A 15072-nucleotide genomic window follows, 5' to 3' on the forward strand; every position below is an offset into this window, starting at 1 on the left:
GGGTGCGGGTTAGCATTTTGGATTAGGGTGGGTAAAGTATTAAATATAATAATACTTGACCCACCCTCACCCAAACGCTAACTCGCACCCTAACCCAAATATTGTGCGTTGATTTAATCATTATGGTAGGATTTTAGACCAGCGCCATCAAGTTTTTTTAATGGGCTTGTTGGCAAAGTCAGTTGCCAAAAGACGAAGTCATTATCAGTTGCCAAATCAAGTCATTTTGTTAAACTCGCCCTATCTTGCTGGTAGAGGTACTGTAGGCTCATTCTTTTTCGTTAAACTCTTTCTATTTTGGTAAATTGTTCAACTTGTCCTATTAAGAGAAATTACTAAATAAAAAACGCAACTTATAGCAAGCAAATTGTTTTATGTGCTAAACTGAAGATAAATAACCCAATTTTAAAGTTTTTGTATATTGAAAACACTTATTTCAACCAAAGTTATTTGTCTAAAAGACTTCAACTAAATCCAGTTATTTTAAAATAGTGACATATTACAACACCTGACATTATCGCACTGGGCTGCACTAGTAATATATTTTTGATTATGGTTAACAATGTGTTAAGCAAATACTTTACATTGGTTTCCTACAGTAGGTAGTTGCAGAAATAAATGTTTTGTTTTGTAGATTTGTTAAGCTTAAATGGTTTACTTGCAAAGGCTATCCGGAAAGCATGAGTTTACTTTGTTCACATTGTTTTGTTTGTTTATTCTGTCAATCAGTCTTTAATGCACATAAGAGTTTATTCATTCCTTAAATTAACCAAAACAATTTCTCTTGTATATAGTTTGTAGTTATTGTGACTTATGAGCGATTCTGACAGAAAAGAAAACAGTATAATGGAGACGAGAACACGCAAAAGAAATGGATCATCAGCGTCATTAGACGTAGGTATAGAAAATTATGGTGATGTTAATGAAGCACTGCTTGACGGAAATATACAACCAGCAGAAGCTCATCGGAGTAGCGTTAGTTGGTGGTACGAAGACCGATCAAGTGTTCTGCTGCTTCTTTTCTTGTATGTGCTGCAAGGAATCCCACTTGGTCTTGCTGGAAGCATACCAATGTTGTTGGCGGTAAATTGTCTAAGGATTATTGGCGCTGGTCTAGAATCCTACCACATTGATTTTAACACTTTAACAAAACAAGGTATCATAGTTGAAGTTACAAGGAAGGCTTAAATATGTAAGAATAAATTTAATATAATACTTGACCCACCCGAACCCAAAACTCTCATTCAAACCAAAATATTGTTAGTATTACAAAACCCTGGACGTGGTAGGATGTGGTAGGATTCTAGAACAGCGCCCGAATTTTGCTAAATGATTAAAATGTTTTTAACTTTAGTATTGTTTATATTAAAGTGGTGATTACTAACCTATATTACAAATGTAAAATATATTAATAAACAAGGGTGTTAAAAAAAAGATGAAGGCTATTGGTTTATGAATGTAACATCACAATATTCTGAACCAAATTGCCTTGTCTTGAAAGTATAGTGTATCTCTACCAGAATATTCAGGTGCACCACTGATAAACAGGGGTTATGGGTCAAAAGACCATTTTGCTTGTGTAACATAGTAAATTAGGGTGCATATTAAATTTGGGGTAAAAACTTGTAATTGTGCTTTTAGAGTAAACATGTCGACTATCACCAGCAAGCCATCTTCAGTTTTGTGTTCTGGCCGTTCAGCCTCAAACTCTTATGGGCACCTATCGTGGATGGGGCTTATTTCTCAAGATTTGGCAGAAGAAAAACATGGCTGGTGCCAACTCAGTACTGTATTGGTTTTGTCATGTTGATCCTTTCATATAGGTAAATCCTTTTATGCTTGACGTTTTAAAAGCAACCTAAATTATCAGTAAAAGTGTGCTCACAGTCTTCACAATAATATAATTTTAATAGAACATAACAGTAACCAGTTTTAGATAAAATAATGTTTTCAAATATCTTTCACTGATTTTTAAACCTTATTACTGCCTGATTGAATACGGCATTTACTATTGCCAATTGATAGTTAATAATAATATGGTTATATTATTATGTTTCAATGGTGATATTACCAAAGTCCCTCATCTCATTGGTTTTTGTTGTTTAGGATGGACTCAATCCTATCAGCGGCTGAACCTGACGTTTTAAACCTTACAATCAGTTTTTTCATTCTGAACTTTTGTGCTGCTACCCAGGACATCGCAGTTGATGGCTGGGCACTCACTATGTTGTCGAGGAAAAATGTGGGCCTTGCCTCTACGTGCAATTCTGTGGGCCAGGTAAGAAGTAGTTTTTATTCAATAGTTCAAAACGTTTTTTAGTAGTTTAATTGGCAACTGATAACTGGGACATTATAGTTGACTACTCGACAATATACTTTGACGACCTAAATCATTTTTACTAATTACCTGCCTGGGACTTTTGAGTCATTTCAAAAAGACTTGTTTACAACACTGCCTTCCAGACTAGCTGGATAAATTAGTGTTTTTAATAAATTGGTGTGTCAAAATTTATTCCTGTAAACTTATTAAAATATTTATCCAGGTTAGCTGGATAAATTAGTGTTTTTAAGAAATTGGTGTGTTAAAATTTATTCATGTAAACTTATTGACATTTAGTATTTGTGTTTATTTAGACGGCTGGTTACTTCCTCGGCTATGTTGTTTTTCTTGCACTTGAGTCTGCTGAGTTTTGCAACAAGTACCTGCGCTTCTCCCCACAAGATGAGGGAATCGTTACACTTGCAGGTAAACTAGTTATGGGAAACAACGCATCGTTTATTTTTACTATTTTATAGGGGAGCTGCACAGAGTGTACAAAATATTGTCAAGCTGCATAGAGTGCACATAAATTGGCTTTGAAGAGAGTAAATACAAATTATTTTATAAGGTTGTGTTTATATCAATAACTGTACAACTATGTAGCTTGTGAAGCATTAGAAAAACAATAAATTTGTGGGCCCAGCTTTTATTTTCCAATATGTATTTCCTTGACAATTACCCTTGCAAGATGATTAGGCAATATAAAGAATATTGTTATCAGTATTTTTTTAGTACTCATATAGTGTACAACTGTACATTCAAGTCTTGCATGCTTGACTTCATGGCTAGGGTAGTACATATTACAGATTTTTAAAAATGTCACAAAGTTCTGCGACACAACAACCTCTCATTGCACACTGGTATGCCTGGGTACACAGTCCCACGTATATACAATATACATATAAAATCTGATATTGGTGTTTTTTGGTTTTACAGTGCCAGACTGCATTATGTTTAAATCATGAAAAACTGAAAAAATTAGTATTTTCTTTTTTTCGCACAGGCTTTATGTTCTTCTGGTCGATCGTGTTTTATGTCACCACTACGCTAGTGATGATTCTCAAGAAAGAAAATGAAGTTTGGCGGGAGGAAGGTTGGGAAGAAGACACGGCCGTAACTAAGGGTGTATTGGCAGCCTACAAACTCCTGTGGAAAATTATTCGTCTTCCAAATGTCCTGCAGTATGTTGTTATCCTACTAACTATCAAGGTAATACTGCTTACTATTTTTTTTTAATGTTAGTTTATTTTATGTGTTACAAAATTACAATGATGATTGGTTATCCAAAAACCAAAGTTAAGTCGCACCTTTTTTATCACACAATTAAACAGGCTACTTTTTTAACTTGTAAACTATTGCACAATAGTATTGTAAGCTCTATACTTCTAACGTCCTGTTAGATTTGTTTTAGTGTTGCCTCTTAGGGTCATATATTAGGGGGTAAAACTGTCCCTCTAACTTCTGCCCAGTTTTTACTGGAAATGTGCCATCGAGCAAAGACCCATCGTAATTAGATGTCACACCATCAGCAAAGTAATTTACAACAGCAGCTCTTCTGGGCCTGTCAGACCTATAAAATATATTTGATAAAAGCAGTGTTTTACATTTTTTTAAAGCAGTTGTGCTTTACAAAGTTTCGCCCCTGAAAATAATATTATCAGTTATCTTCTGAGTAGTATGTTGTTAACATTTGCATGCTTGTCTACAAGCTTATTTTTATTTAGAGATTCACAGCACACATAAGAATCTTTCTAGGCACGCTGGTTTGCCGCGGCATGCAATTTGAGAATCACTGCACAGAATGTTTAAAATGCTTTAATATCTTTTCAACCTAATATTTCAGTAATATGTGGTCTTCAGTTTGATTTTTTTCTAACTGATTGTTCCACAACAACAAAGATAGTGGTAGGCTGGCGTTTTATTTCTACATTACCATAAAATTTTAAAAGGAAATTTTTACGTTTTTTTCTGAAATTAACCTTGATGACTACTATGCGATTTACCTTAGAAAGAATACAAAAAATACACCACTGCCAACAATTGTTTTACAGTATATATGTTGTAGGTTAGTTGCACCTGTTAGGAAAAGATCCATGCACTGACAGTGGGTGATGGAAACTCGCCTCTCCCCTTTTTAGTGGACAAGCTGTTGGCTTAAAGTTTGCCAGTTCATCTTCAGTCAGTATTGTCTAAAAGGGTTTTAAAGCAAGTTTTAACAAAACCATTTTCTGTGTTGTTTCATTAAAGTTTTTTTTTTAAATCCTTTATGTCTCGCCGAATTGGTATGGCGGTTATATTGGGGAATTCACTTATATGTTTGTAAAAAGGTAATATCACAACAGTTGCTTTGGTAACCAACTTTTATTGATTCCATGTCCTTGAAATTAAAATCTGTAACCGGCAATGGTTTTCCATCCCTTGTCCATTTGTGTGAACCGGGTATATAGTGGATGCAACCATTTTCTTCTGTCTGTTCGTCTAACGCCACATGGATCTAAGTGCACACAAAGGAAGTGATTAGTGCAAAAATGATTGCCTGGTAGGGGTATTATCTCAAGTCATAAATGTATCTTTCCATGCCATATAGTTCAATCTATTGTTCCAACTAAAGTTTGTTTAAGTTTGCTTTAAATTGAATTTTTTTTAACTAGGCTACAAGCGAAAACATCTTTTTAATCTTTTTTTTAAACCAAGTTTCCTATAAAGAATTGTTTGCAGTAAGCCAGTATCCCCCAATTTAAATTAGCAATATTTGTAATAATGATAAGGTTCCTTTCTTTAACATTTTCATTTGGAACACAAGGGTGCCTTAAATTATGCCATTATATCTTGCGAGGTCTACATTTTTTTGTTGAACTTACTGTGAGATGTTCCATTGGTTGGGTCCTGGTCCAATAACTATAGTCCTGGTGCCATGCAACACAACCACCAAACCTTGCGGGCTTTGCAAAGAGCTGATCATGCCACAACCTAACTTTGGCTGATTCCCTTCCTGGGGAAATAATCTGTGAAGCTGGCACCTAAATTAAAATAATTTGAGTATAATTCATTTTGATAATTTGCTCGTGTTTTAGTTAGTGGATTTCATTATTTTTTTTAAAGCAGTAACCAGTGAAATATTGCTGGTATAGCATCTTAACATCTCATTGTTTTGTTGTCAAAAATGCGGTTCGAAAGTAAATAAAATAATTATTAAAGTTGATAATGTTTTACTGTATTAGTTTGTAATTTACAATGACTTACACATATTGCTGGTTGAAAAACAAGGTCGTGAAATGCCCTTGTGATTCTCCAATGTCCAAGAGCATGCATCAAAACATTGTTTTCATCGCCAGTTTGGTTTTTGTGAAACTCATAAAACAATGGATGCCCATCGCCCTCCTACAAACCAAAAAACTAATTTCTGTCAGTTCCGCTTGTTTTTTTATTATTGTATCTAGTCTATCTTAAATTAATTTTTAATCCATGCAAGTTGATTAGGCCTACATTTGCAATCTAAACACACACCTTTGGCTATTCATAAATAATTAAATCTTTATATAATGCAAAATTACTAAAATACTACTCACCAGAAATTGCTTATAGTCATTCAAAAGAAGATCACATTGTTCGTCAGTTAATACTGGTACTGGGGCCAAGTAACCATCTGCAACAAAATTGGAGAAACAACTTGTGACTTTATGATAACATTTCTTTATAAACCTTAAGGCTTAAATTATGTACAACAAAACAACAGTAGTTTAAGTTGAATGCACATTTTAAACTCAAATTCTTGATGCCAATGTTGTACACTTACCTCTATTGTACTGATCAATTTGCTGTCTGCTTAGTTTGAACTGATCTAGCGGCTTGTTAACTGGAAAAAACCCAGTGTCTAAATGCACAGTGCTCCAGTCAGGATTACCAGAACTTGACTCCACAAAAGGTGTTCTGTTTATTTGCAAATCCTACAAATTACAGCATTTTCTGTTATTTTAATGTTGTCGCCAAAAACTCCTGAGCAATTATATCTTTTGGCTTTTGTGTGTTAACTTCAATAATTTATATGATAAGAAAAGTATAACATATACACAACAGAAATTCTTGACAAACAAACTGTCCCAACAAAAAACTATTTTCAATTAACATACACTTTTTGCATACCCTTTCTTTGTAGATCTCCATTGCACTGATTTTCCTTGTCAGTGTACATTGTCGACTGACTGCCTTGCAAATTGTTATTATACTTGGACCAACACAATGTTTGCTTTTTGTAAATATGTAAAAGCACGTTCATAGCTCGCCCAATGTGGTGCTTCAACATTAGTAGCCTTGAAGATTCAGCAATCATGTTACAAACAGAAATGATATTAAGCTATAAAGCCATGTATTAATTTAGGTTCTTTTATATGCTCAAGTTGCATAAAAAATCCATTTTCTACCACTTACAAAACGTAATTTTTTTTTTGTTAGGTTGGCTTTGCATCAGAATCCATTGTTGGTTTAAAGCTGATCGAAGCTGGAATGCATAAAGAGAGTCTTGCCTTGCTTGCGATCCCACTAACTCCTCTGCAAATAGTCCTACCTCTATTTATTGCCAAATACACTTCTGGTCCAAGGCCATTGGACATTCTACTGAAGGCGATTAAATACAGGTAATTGCAATACATTGCGGAAAGCAGATTCGTCTTTTAGCAAGATCCGAATTACCTTTTTAAAATATTACAATAACTTTTTAAACCCCCTTTGTTATCAAAATAAAATAGAAGCTCAATTCATATAAAAAAGTTCAACAAATCACAATTAAAAAACACCTACAAAAATATTTTAAGGATGTTAAAATGTTTTTTGTTTTAATATTTCAACTTTTGAAAAGGATACTGTAAAGAAAATTTAATTTAAAAAAAATTAATTGCTACTAAAAATATTGATTGACGATAAATATATTGAGTTTAGAAGAAAATTAAACATTGACAACTGGGCCAATTTAACATCAACAACCAGCACACTCACTTAAATGGATCTTTTTTTATTTTGTGCAGACTTGTTTTCACTGTTTGGCTTGCATTGGTTGTATATTGGACTCCATCTTTTAAGCAGGAGGATGGAAGTTTTCCATATTACTATTTTGTGTTTATCCTCATTACCTACTGCTTTCATCAGGTAAGCAAGTGTCAAAAAGTTGAGTTAAACTAGCACTTCTGACCTAAGCTAAACCATTATCCTTCGACAGGACAGACGTAGTGGTAAAATAACAAACGCCAATTCTTAAATCAGCTGAATTGCGTTACGCGGGGAAAAAACATATATAGTTTTATATATTTCTTTGTGTAATATGCTTTGACCAATGGAATATATCAAGTATCAAATTAAAGTTTATCACTTTTCGTTATGATTTTGTAGTATAGTTTTAAATTTTTCATAGGATCTAATATTGTTTTTTTTTTTGTTCAGGTTGCATTGTACAGTATGTTCGTCGCTATCATGGCGTTCAATGCAAAAATCAGTGATCCCAGGATAGGTGGCACCTACATGACTTTGCTCAACACCGTGTCTAACCTAGGAGGTAAAGACTAAAATAAATTATGTTATGAGGTTCTGGTAATCTCCAAACGTTGTAATTTTATTAGCCATGTTACCCACGAAGATATATTTTGTTAGTCCAAACAGGTTGATCATTTAGGTCAAGATAAACAGAGCACTAATCATTGTTTTACAATTTGATTGGAAAAAATAGTATAACCTAAGTTTTAACTGTCAATTTTTTGTGCACCCAATGCAAGTTTTGCAAAAAAATATTTGCGGTTATGTTGCAAATATAGAATTTTAAAAAGTAGATATGTTTATTGTATATATAACTGATATTATCATGATGGTTTGCATTTTAGGTAACTGGCCGAGCACCCTAGCGCTGTGGTACGTCGACGACCTCACTACAAACTACTGCGTGGGTGGGAAAAGCGGGTATACTTACTGCACCAAGACCACCAAAGAGGTAAGGGTCATAATAATATTTAGTTTTAGGTTATATTAGTGTACCAATGTGAAAACTAATAACATGGGATTTAGATGGCTGAATATACAAAGTCATATGCAATTATTTAAAAAAAAACACCCTAAAATTCAAGTAATTTGCTTCAACTGTAAAATTCAGGACACAAATGTTCCAAACTCAGATAAACCTTTCAATTTTTGCTTTATATAATTTGTAATGACAGAAATAAAATATGAGGTAGCATCAAGGAATTCTGCCCCATTCATAGAAATTGTCACCCTGGCTAGTCAGGGTACCTTGTTAAACCTTTCGTAGTTAAAAAAAAAAGTATAACGCCCAACCCTTGGCCTAAGTTTAAACAACCTTGGAACCATTACCAGACTATTGTTATTTTGGACTTGTGTTTATTTGACCCCTGCGTAGCAATAAGAAAAGTCTGCTGTTTGTAATTCATAGAAATTGTCATAGGAAAACAATAGTATTGCCCTGTCTATAGTCATAAACTTAGACTTGTAAAACTTTTCGTACCTAAAATATACCCAATGAGCCTGCGTTAAGTTTCGACAAGTTTTACACTTAATATAGCACCGAGCCCCCGGGTCAAACTTAATCAGCCTTATATCCTACAATGGTTATTGTGGACTTGTATTTTTATCCGCTGATCCCTATTTGGTCTGCGTTAAGTTTAAACAAGTTTTAAACTCGATATAGCGCCCAGTCCCTGGGCTAAACCTAAACAGCCTTATATCATACTATGGTTTTTGTGGACTTGTGTTTTTTTTCCGCTGACCCCTATTTGACCCCCGATTATTCCTCAGGCGTGCGTGACGGCAGGCGGCGATTGCCAGATATCTGTGGACGGCTACTACCTCGAGGTTGGCGTGTGCGTGTTCCTCGGTATCGCCTGGCTTGTCTGGAAGTCGAGGGCCACCAGGAAACTGCAGGACCTCGACGCCGAACGCTGGAAGTGTCCCACGTAATAAGAAAACTACGGCGTTGTTTTTGCGCGTTTATTCGATTGTTTTTTTGGTTGTTTTTTTGCTGATATGCAGTTACCGTATGACTTTATTTTAGTTTTCCTGCAGACCAGTATTTTCAGATGCGGGCCTACAGAGCAAGCCCTTTTTGGCCTTGCCACCATTTTAAACTATCAAAAAATCTTAAAAAATGACTAACTGTTAGTCACTAACTCTGCAAAAATCGCAAAAGGGTTACTGTAACAAAAAAGCTGTCTTTCAAGTAGGGCTGTCATCCACCAGGAAATAGTTTTACGAATTGAAAACGACTAATCTAAATTAAGCCTCGCTTAGCAAATTTTCGTGGTCGCAAATGAACATTTTTCATCCTAGCTTAAACTTTTTTCCTTGTTTTAGAAACACAAAGTAATAACGTCGTGCGCTCATAGTTGGATAATATCTTGTACGCCTGTCTACGAAACATGTTTTTGGCATATCGTGGTTTATTCTCTCGTTTATTTCGCATTTTTCAAAAGGATTTGCTATTATAAAGCAGTGCTTAGTAACAATTTGAATGCCTTACTCGCATCCTAGTATCGCGAAACAATGTCAAAGACAACATAATATGTTATATGCAATGAATTGTCCAAAAATATGCATATTAGCCTCATAAAATGGGATTAATATACCCTTATAAAAATAAAATATTTTATTGAATCCAAGCGCTGCTTTAAACTAAATAGGTATAGCGTGTGCAAAAAATAGACTTAAAAAATAAAAGACCCCCATTTACACAAGTATTCCAGTAACGCTATTCGGAACAAAGAGTTAAACAATTTTTGCGACTTTATACAATCCCCCTCTGACTCATGCGAATTTGCACAACTCCAGCAGTGTGTTAAATTTAAGATTTCCCCGCCTAGGCAATAAATGAACGTTGTGTAGCAAAAATGAAAGACGTACTAGGCGTGTCCAGTGTTTTTCGACTCGCTATAGCAATGAAGAATGTTATTACTCATTCTAGGTCCAACTCTGTTGCATTTTTATTATTTGCAGCGCTTAAGCAAAGTTGTGGCTGCTGAGGGGTAAGTTTCATTGGATCGTTTCACACCCTTCTTAAGCTTCGCTTTATATTTTTCGACTGCTTTTGCGTTCTTTGGCAGGTCTGGCTAAATCAAGTGACGACTAATTAACACTAGTTAGAATTTAATAGAAGTGTGTCGAAATTGAGTTAAACGCGCGGTCTGTTTTATAGTTTGCAGTGCGGTCACGGAAACTGTTTTTATTTTTAATAAGAATCACTCTTTACATTGTACCGAACATTTTTCAAATTGTTTTCACGTATTTTTGACGCTATTTACAGATTCGCTCGGTGGCGCTAGGGATTCCGTGTCTCGTCTCCGTTATTTTTTGTGCGTAAACTACTAGCGCTATAGGTGGCATCAATGGGTTTTTGCTGTAAACATGTTTTGCATCAATGGTTTTTTGAACATGTTTTTTTTTTGCGGGGGGGGGGGGGCTTGGTCATGTGATTTGCACTTGCAAAAACAGGACTTTACATTCTAGATTACTCGCCAGTTACGTTTAATTGTATATTACGATTTAAGTCATTAATAATAAGTCACGATGGAAATCCATTTAAGTCATGTTTCTGTCGTACACTATGCTATAGAAAGTATACATTGTAAAATGGTTTTATTTTTGTCCACTATTCCAACTGCTGCCCTAAAGATTACCTCCAAGTTTTACTTAAATGTTTCCTTATTGTTTATTTATATTCACACAATCAGTGTATTTTCATAGGGTGAAAACGCTTTGTGCCAGAAAAATGTTTTTGTTTTCTTTTTATAGGAGAATTGAATAAAAGGGTCATAAAGCGACTTCGAATGTCCTTACTTTAACAACTTAAATAATATGAAGAAGGATTGAATGATAGTGGAAAGTAAGGAGTGTGGTTTCCTATTTAAAATTTAGTTATCTGTGTACTGTGTTCCATACCCAAGCTGTGTACCTATAATTAAGGGCAACCTTCAAAACACCAGTGTGGAAAACTCAAGCGCTCGCTAATGTGCGTCAATGCGTAATTTTTGGCCTTTATTTTCTCCGAAAATACTCCATTTAATGACACGGTGCTGCTTTACTTGCGATACTCACCATTAATTATTTACAACAGTGATACGACGTGATTGTCAAAACCTCCCCAGGTGTGAACAGCGTCCAAGTTGGCGAAGCGCGAAGCAAAATAGCCCCTGAAAATGTTAATTAATAAAGGGGTGAGATTGGTGACTCAGGGGCCCAGAATAACAAACAAACAACCTTTGCCAAAGAAAGTTTGCTTTTGTATATGTGGGAGACGAAAACATAAGTTTTCGTAAATAGCATGCTTGTCTGTGCAACAGGAGATTTCAAGAGTGCAAAGCAATTCAAAAAGCTTAATAAAAAAACACCAACGGTAAAAGTCTGTCCGAAAATTCATTTTTGATAGGTTTAGAACTTTAGAAAGATACTACCAAGCTAACCAATAATATTTACCAGTGTTGTAATTACTTGACTTTGATGCACTTAAGTCACTGTTTTCAAATCACTTCACTTGACTTTAGTCTTTTGCGCAAAATAACTTGAATCAACTGTTTTGGGCGAATGACTTGATTTAAGTCTTTCGGACAATTTGCTTGACTTTGACTAAAGTCATTGTGTCAAATAATTTATTTTGAAATTAGTTTTTTTTTATTTAATGTTTTTTGATAAAATTGGATTATTATTCATCTTAATTTTTGCTTGAAAAACAAATATATTGCGTCTTAAAATCGTTTAGTTACGATATTGCTCACACACGGGTGAGTTTACAAATTTTAATAGTTGAACGTTTTATTTTTGTCAATGTCTTGACTTGAAGTTAACTTGCTCTTATAATGACTTGAACTTTACTTGTTGTTTACACAAAATAAATGACTTGACTTGCTTGGGGTAACTTTCAAATGACTTGACTGCGATCAAATATTTTTTACAGCTTAGTGTAAAATTAAACTAGAGAAGGATATCACAAGTTCCTAATGTTTTGTTAAATTCTTGCTGGAGAACCTGGAAATTGGCGGAAACTGAATGCGTAATAACTGGCCTATCGACAAAGGTTGACGCTATTAGCCTAAATTAGAAAAGTGTTTACCCCCGCACATTGTTAAATTGAGGCTAGTTAAACCTCAGCATAATAAAAGCGCCTTCATTTTCTGCCGAGATTAAACAGCAGTCAGTCAGCGACCATCCCAGGTTTACCTAAGTAACTGGCGGTTTTCGAGGAAATTACAAGTGGACTTTAGCTACAGTTTTACAACAGCCGCCATTGTCTTACGTCATTGCTGATGGTTTAATACTTTAATTGGTCGCCTTTGTTGAACCGCGATTAAAATCACTAAGCTTTAAAAACTGTCACCTTGTATTTACGACTTGCGGCTTTAAATTATATCATCGTATAGGTTTATCTATAGAAATCTAAATCCGTGGTGTTTTTGTCATGATTGATAATGAGGAAAAAATGTATTTATTAAAGATATTTAGCTTTTGTCCTCTAACCTATCCAAAAAAAACTCAAATTTAAAAATTTGAACACAGAATGATAAAAAAAGGAAAAGGATATTTACAATAATAAAAAAAAAAATTTCACGAAAAGGGCAATATTTAAAATAAATTTTCTATTTCTTTCTAATATCGAAAAAACAATGAAAATAAGAAAAATATAAAAGCACATTAACTCGAAAGTGAAATATGCTTTATAAGTCTATACGACGCTAAAAAAAATAAGCTATTTCGAGAAATGAACTGTATCCTAATAAAGTTATTATTTGAAATTTACCATACTTCTACGTACGACGTACAGATTTCCCTTGTTGGCGTTATTCAACTCATAATATTTCTTCTAACTTCAGCAGACTTCTTCCACTCGATTTATATTTGGACTGAATATCAAAATGTTACCTGATTGAGAAGATTGTGCCAGTTCTTATTGCACAAGGCCAGCTTGCTACTGCCCGCCAAACAAATACAGCCAGGGGACTAAATTATGCCATCGAAGTTTTATTATTTAAAATCTGAATCCGTTGTGCTTTTGTAAGTGTTGGTAATGAGATAGGAAGGTCTTTGGTAAATTATTTATGTTTTGTACTTTACACAAAAATAATAATGACCTGAAATTGATTTTGTTTGTGAATTTTGCAAGCGTAAACAAGATTAACAATGGTGAACAAATACTTCCACAAAAAACGGCAATATTGAAAATAAATAACTTATTTACACTTATTTTATTTTTACAATGTTTCTAATGTACAGCAAACATAGAAATTGTATTAAACACACAAAAGATAAATAAAAACAAAATTAGTTTATATGCAAGTAAAGCACTCTATACAAACCAAGTATAATAGTTTCAATAAACGGTATCCTATTAATGCATTTTTTTGAAATTTACTCTACTTGCACACAAAAGGAATATATTTCCCTTGTTTGCCTTGTTTCACTTATAATATTTCTTCTGTTTTCCGCTTACTTTAGATGAACTGTGTTCGTCCTGCATTTAGGACCGAATTCCAAAATGCTAGCTGATTGACAAGATAATGCCAGTTCTTATTGCCTAGCACTATCTTGCTACTGCCTGCCAAAGGCATTTCTTCTACTATATTTCGCAGCGATTAGTGCTTCGCTATCTCGCAGGGCAATCTGCGCAATGCGCTGCGCGGGATTTTGTATATTTTGAAAACCTCCCTTGCCGGAACGCCTTGACAGTCGTGACGTATGTAGACTTGGAAATGGCCGGCTAATCACTTCTCTCAGCACCAGTTCGTAATTCGAGCATTACTAGGACTTGTTTTCATACGCCGAAAATCTGTTTACCTGGTCGTGCATGCGGCGTTTTGGTTTTGTCGTGTTTTTATAGTGAGCAATTGCTATCAATTCGTTTGTGGTCTAAAACGGACGTAGCCGCAGTGATAACCATCGTGGGTCACTTCTTAAATCGCATTGTTCTATGCAAAACTATGGCAAAGTCACATAGCCAAGAGACTAAACTTTTTATGAGATCGTGAATATTGCTGATCAGGAACGTGCAGATTAAATCAAGTGCGATGATATAAATTACCAAACAAAAATTACCGAAATTATGTGGTTTTGTTAAAGGATTGTTAATACGTTGGCGTACAAGTGGGACGAGGGTATAAAAACACCATAATGTAAATGGTACAGTCACACAGTGATATGTACAGACTTGTGCAGTATTAAACAAGTTTTAATGCACCCTATTCTCGACGAAGCGCAGACTATTATCGTTTTCCATCTCTATAGGAGATCTACGCAGTGCATCCGAGTGTGATCTTAGCATATCTACTTAAACCCTTCGTTGATCGGTGATTTGTTCCATTTGAGATCCTCTTTCCTCGCAATGCATCAAATATTCATAAACCTGAAAGTTATGGATGAACAGTTCTGTTGAGTTGTGGGATTCAAACCCTTATCAGCAGAAGTCAGGTCTTAACAAGGCCCGTGTACTGTCCATCATCATTTTTTTTCTATTCATCAATTTTTCGCGCCTCGGTTTTAATGAACAGAAAATGGCCAAATCGATACGGGCCGTTTTAGGCCGAACGCCTTTTTTCTCAGCGGCGTTGCATTTTGCCTCTAATTGTGCGAGATACCTGCGCCCGCCAGTCGTTTTGAGGTATCCGTTCGTGGAAAGAGCGCTGTTCTTAGAGCAGAAACCGCAGGCTATGCAACCGCAGTTTTGACATGGTTGGTGTCAAAGAATTGATGCCGCAGTTGTTTTGTATTTAATTGGA

The 15072-nt window shown here is 34.9% G+C and overlaps 2 protein-coding genes across 2 annotated transcripts; one reads left to right on the plus strand and one right to left on the minus strand.

Annotated features, from left to right (window-relative positions):
- The first annotated feature begins 800 nt into the window (after nucleotides 1–800).
- Nucleotides 801–11026, plus strand: LOC146163601 (acetyl-coenzyme A transporter 1-like). Its single transcript, XM_083382126.1, has 10 exons — nucleotides 801–1083; nucleotides 1642–1823; nucleotides 2107–2278; nucleotides 2635–2746; nucleotides 3324–3529; nucleotides 6773–6954; nucleotides 7342–7462; nucleotides 7754–7865; nucleotides 8188–8294; nucleotides 9113–11026. The coding sequence occupies exons 1-10, from the start codon at nucleotides 814–816 to the stop codon at nucleotides 9272–9274; spliced, it is 1626 nt and encodes a 541-aa protein (XP_083238252.1). The 5' UTR covers nucleotides 801–813; the 3' UTR covers nucleotides 9275–11026.
- On the minus strand, nucleotides 3728–6484 carry LOC146163602 (phytanoyl-CoA dioxygenase domain-containing protein 1 homolog). The gene is made up of 8 exons (XM_083382624.1): nucleotides 6464–6484; nucleotides 6117–6267; nucleotides 5890–5966; nucleotides 5564–5701; nucleotides 5182–5340; nucleotides 4680–4814; nucleotides 4397–4509; nucleotides 3728–3890 (listed from the first exon to the last, which is right to left on the minus strand). Exons 1-8 carry the CDS (start codon nucleotides 6482–6484, stop codon nucleotides 3728–3730), a joined length of 957 nt encoding a protein of 318 aa, XP_083238750.1.
- Nucleotides 11027–15072: the final 4046 nt, after the last annotated feature.

This window comes from Ascidiella aspersa, chromosome 2 (assembly GCF_963924565.1).
Source record: "Ascidiella aspersa chromosome 2, kaAscAspe10.2, whole genome shotgun sequence".
Taxonomy (NCBI): Eukaryota; Metazoa; Chordata; class Ascidiacea; order Phlebobranchia; family Ascidiidae; genus Ascidiella; species Ascidiella aspersa.

What these genes read in the sequence shown, in the direction of transcription:
- LOC146163601 (XM_083382126.1), top strand. Translation starts at nt 814, where the DNA reads ATGAGCGATTCTGACAGAAAAGAAAACAGTATAATGGAGACGAGAACA. An exon ending in ATGTTGATCCTTTCATATAG is followed by an intron (nt 1,824 to 2,106) that starts GTAAATCCTTTT and finishes TTTGTTGTTTAG; the next exon opens with GATGGACTCAATCCTATCAG. An exon ending in TTACCTACTGCTTTCATCAG is followed by an intron (nt 7,463 to 7,753) that starts GTAAGCAAGTGT and finishes TTTTTTGTTCAG; the next exon opens with GTTGCATTGTACAGTATGTT.
- LOC146163602 (XM_083382624.1), bottom strand. Translation starts at nt 6,484, where the DNA reads ATGGAGATCTACAAAGAAAGG. An exon ending in AATTGATCAGTACAATAGAG is followed by an intron (nt 5,967 to 6,116) that starts GTAAGTGTACAA and finishes ATTTTGTTGCAG; the next exon opens with ATGGTTACTTGGCCCCAGTA. An exon ending in TTTTTCAACCAGCAATATGT is followed by an intron (nt 5,341 to 5,563) that starts GTAAGTCATTGT and finishes ATTTTAATTTAG; the next exon opens with GTGCCAGCTTCACAGATTAT.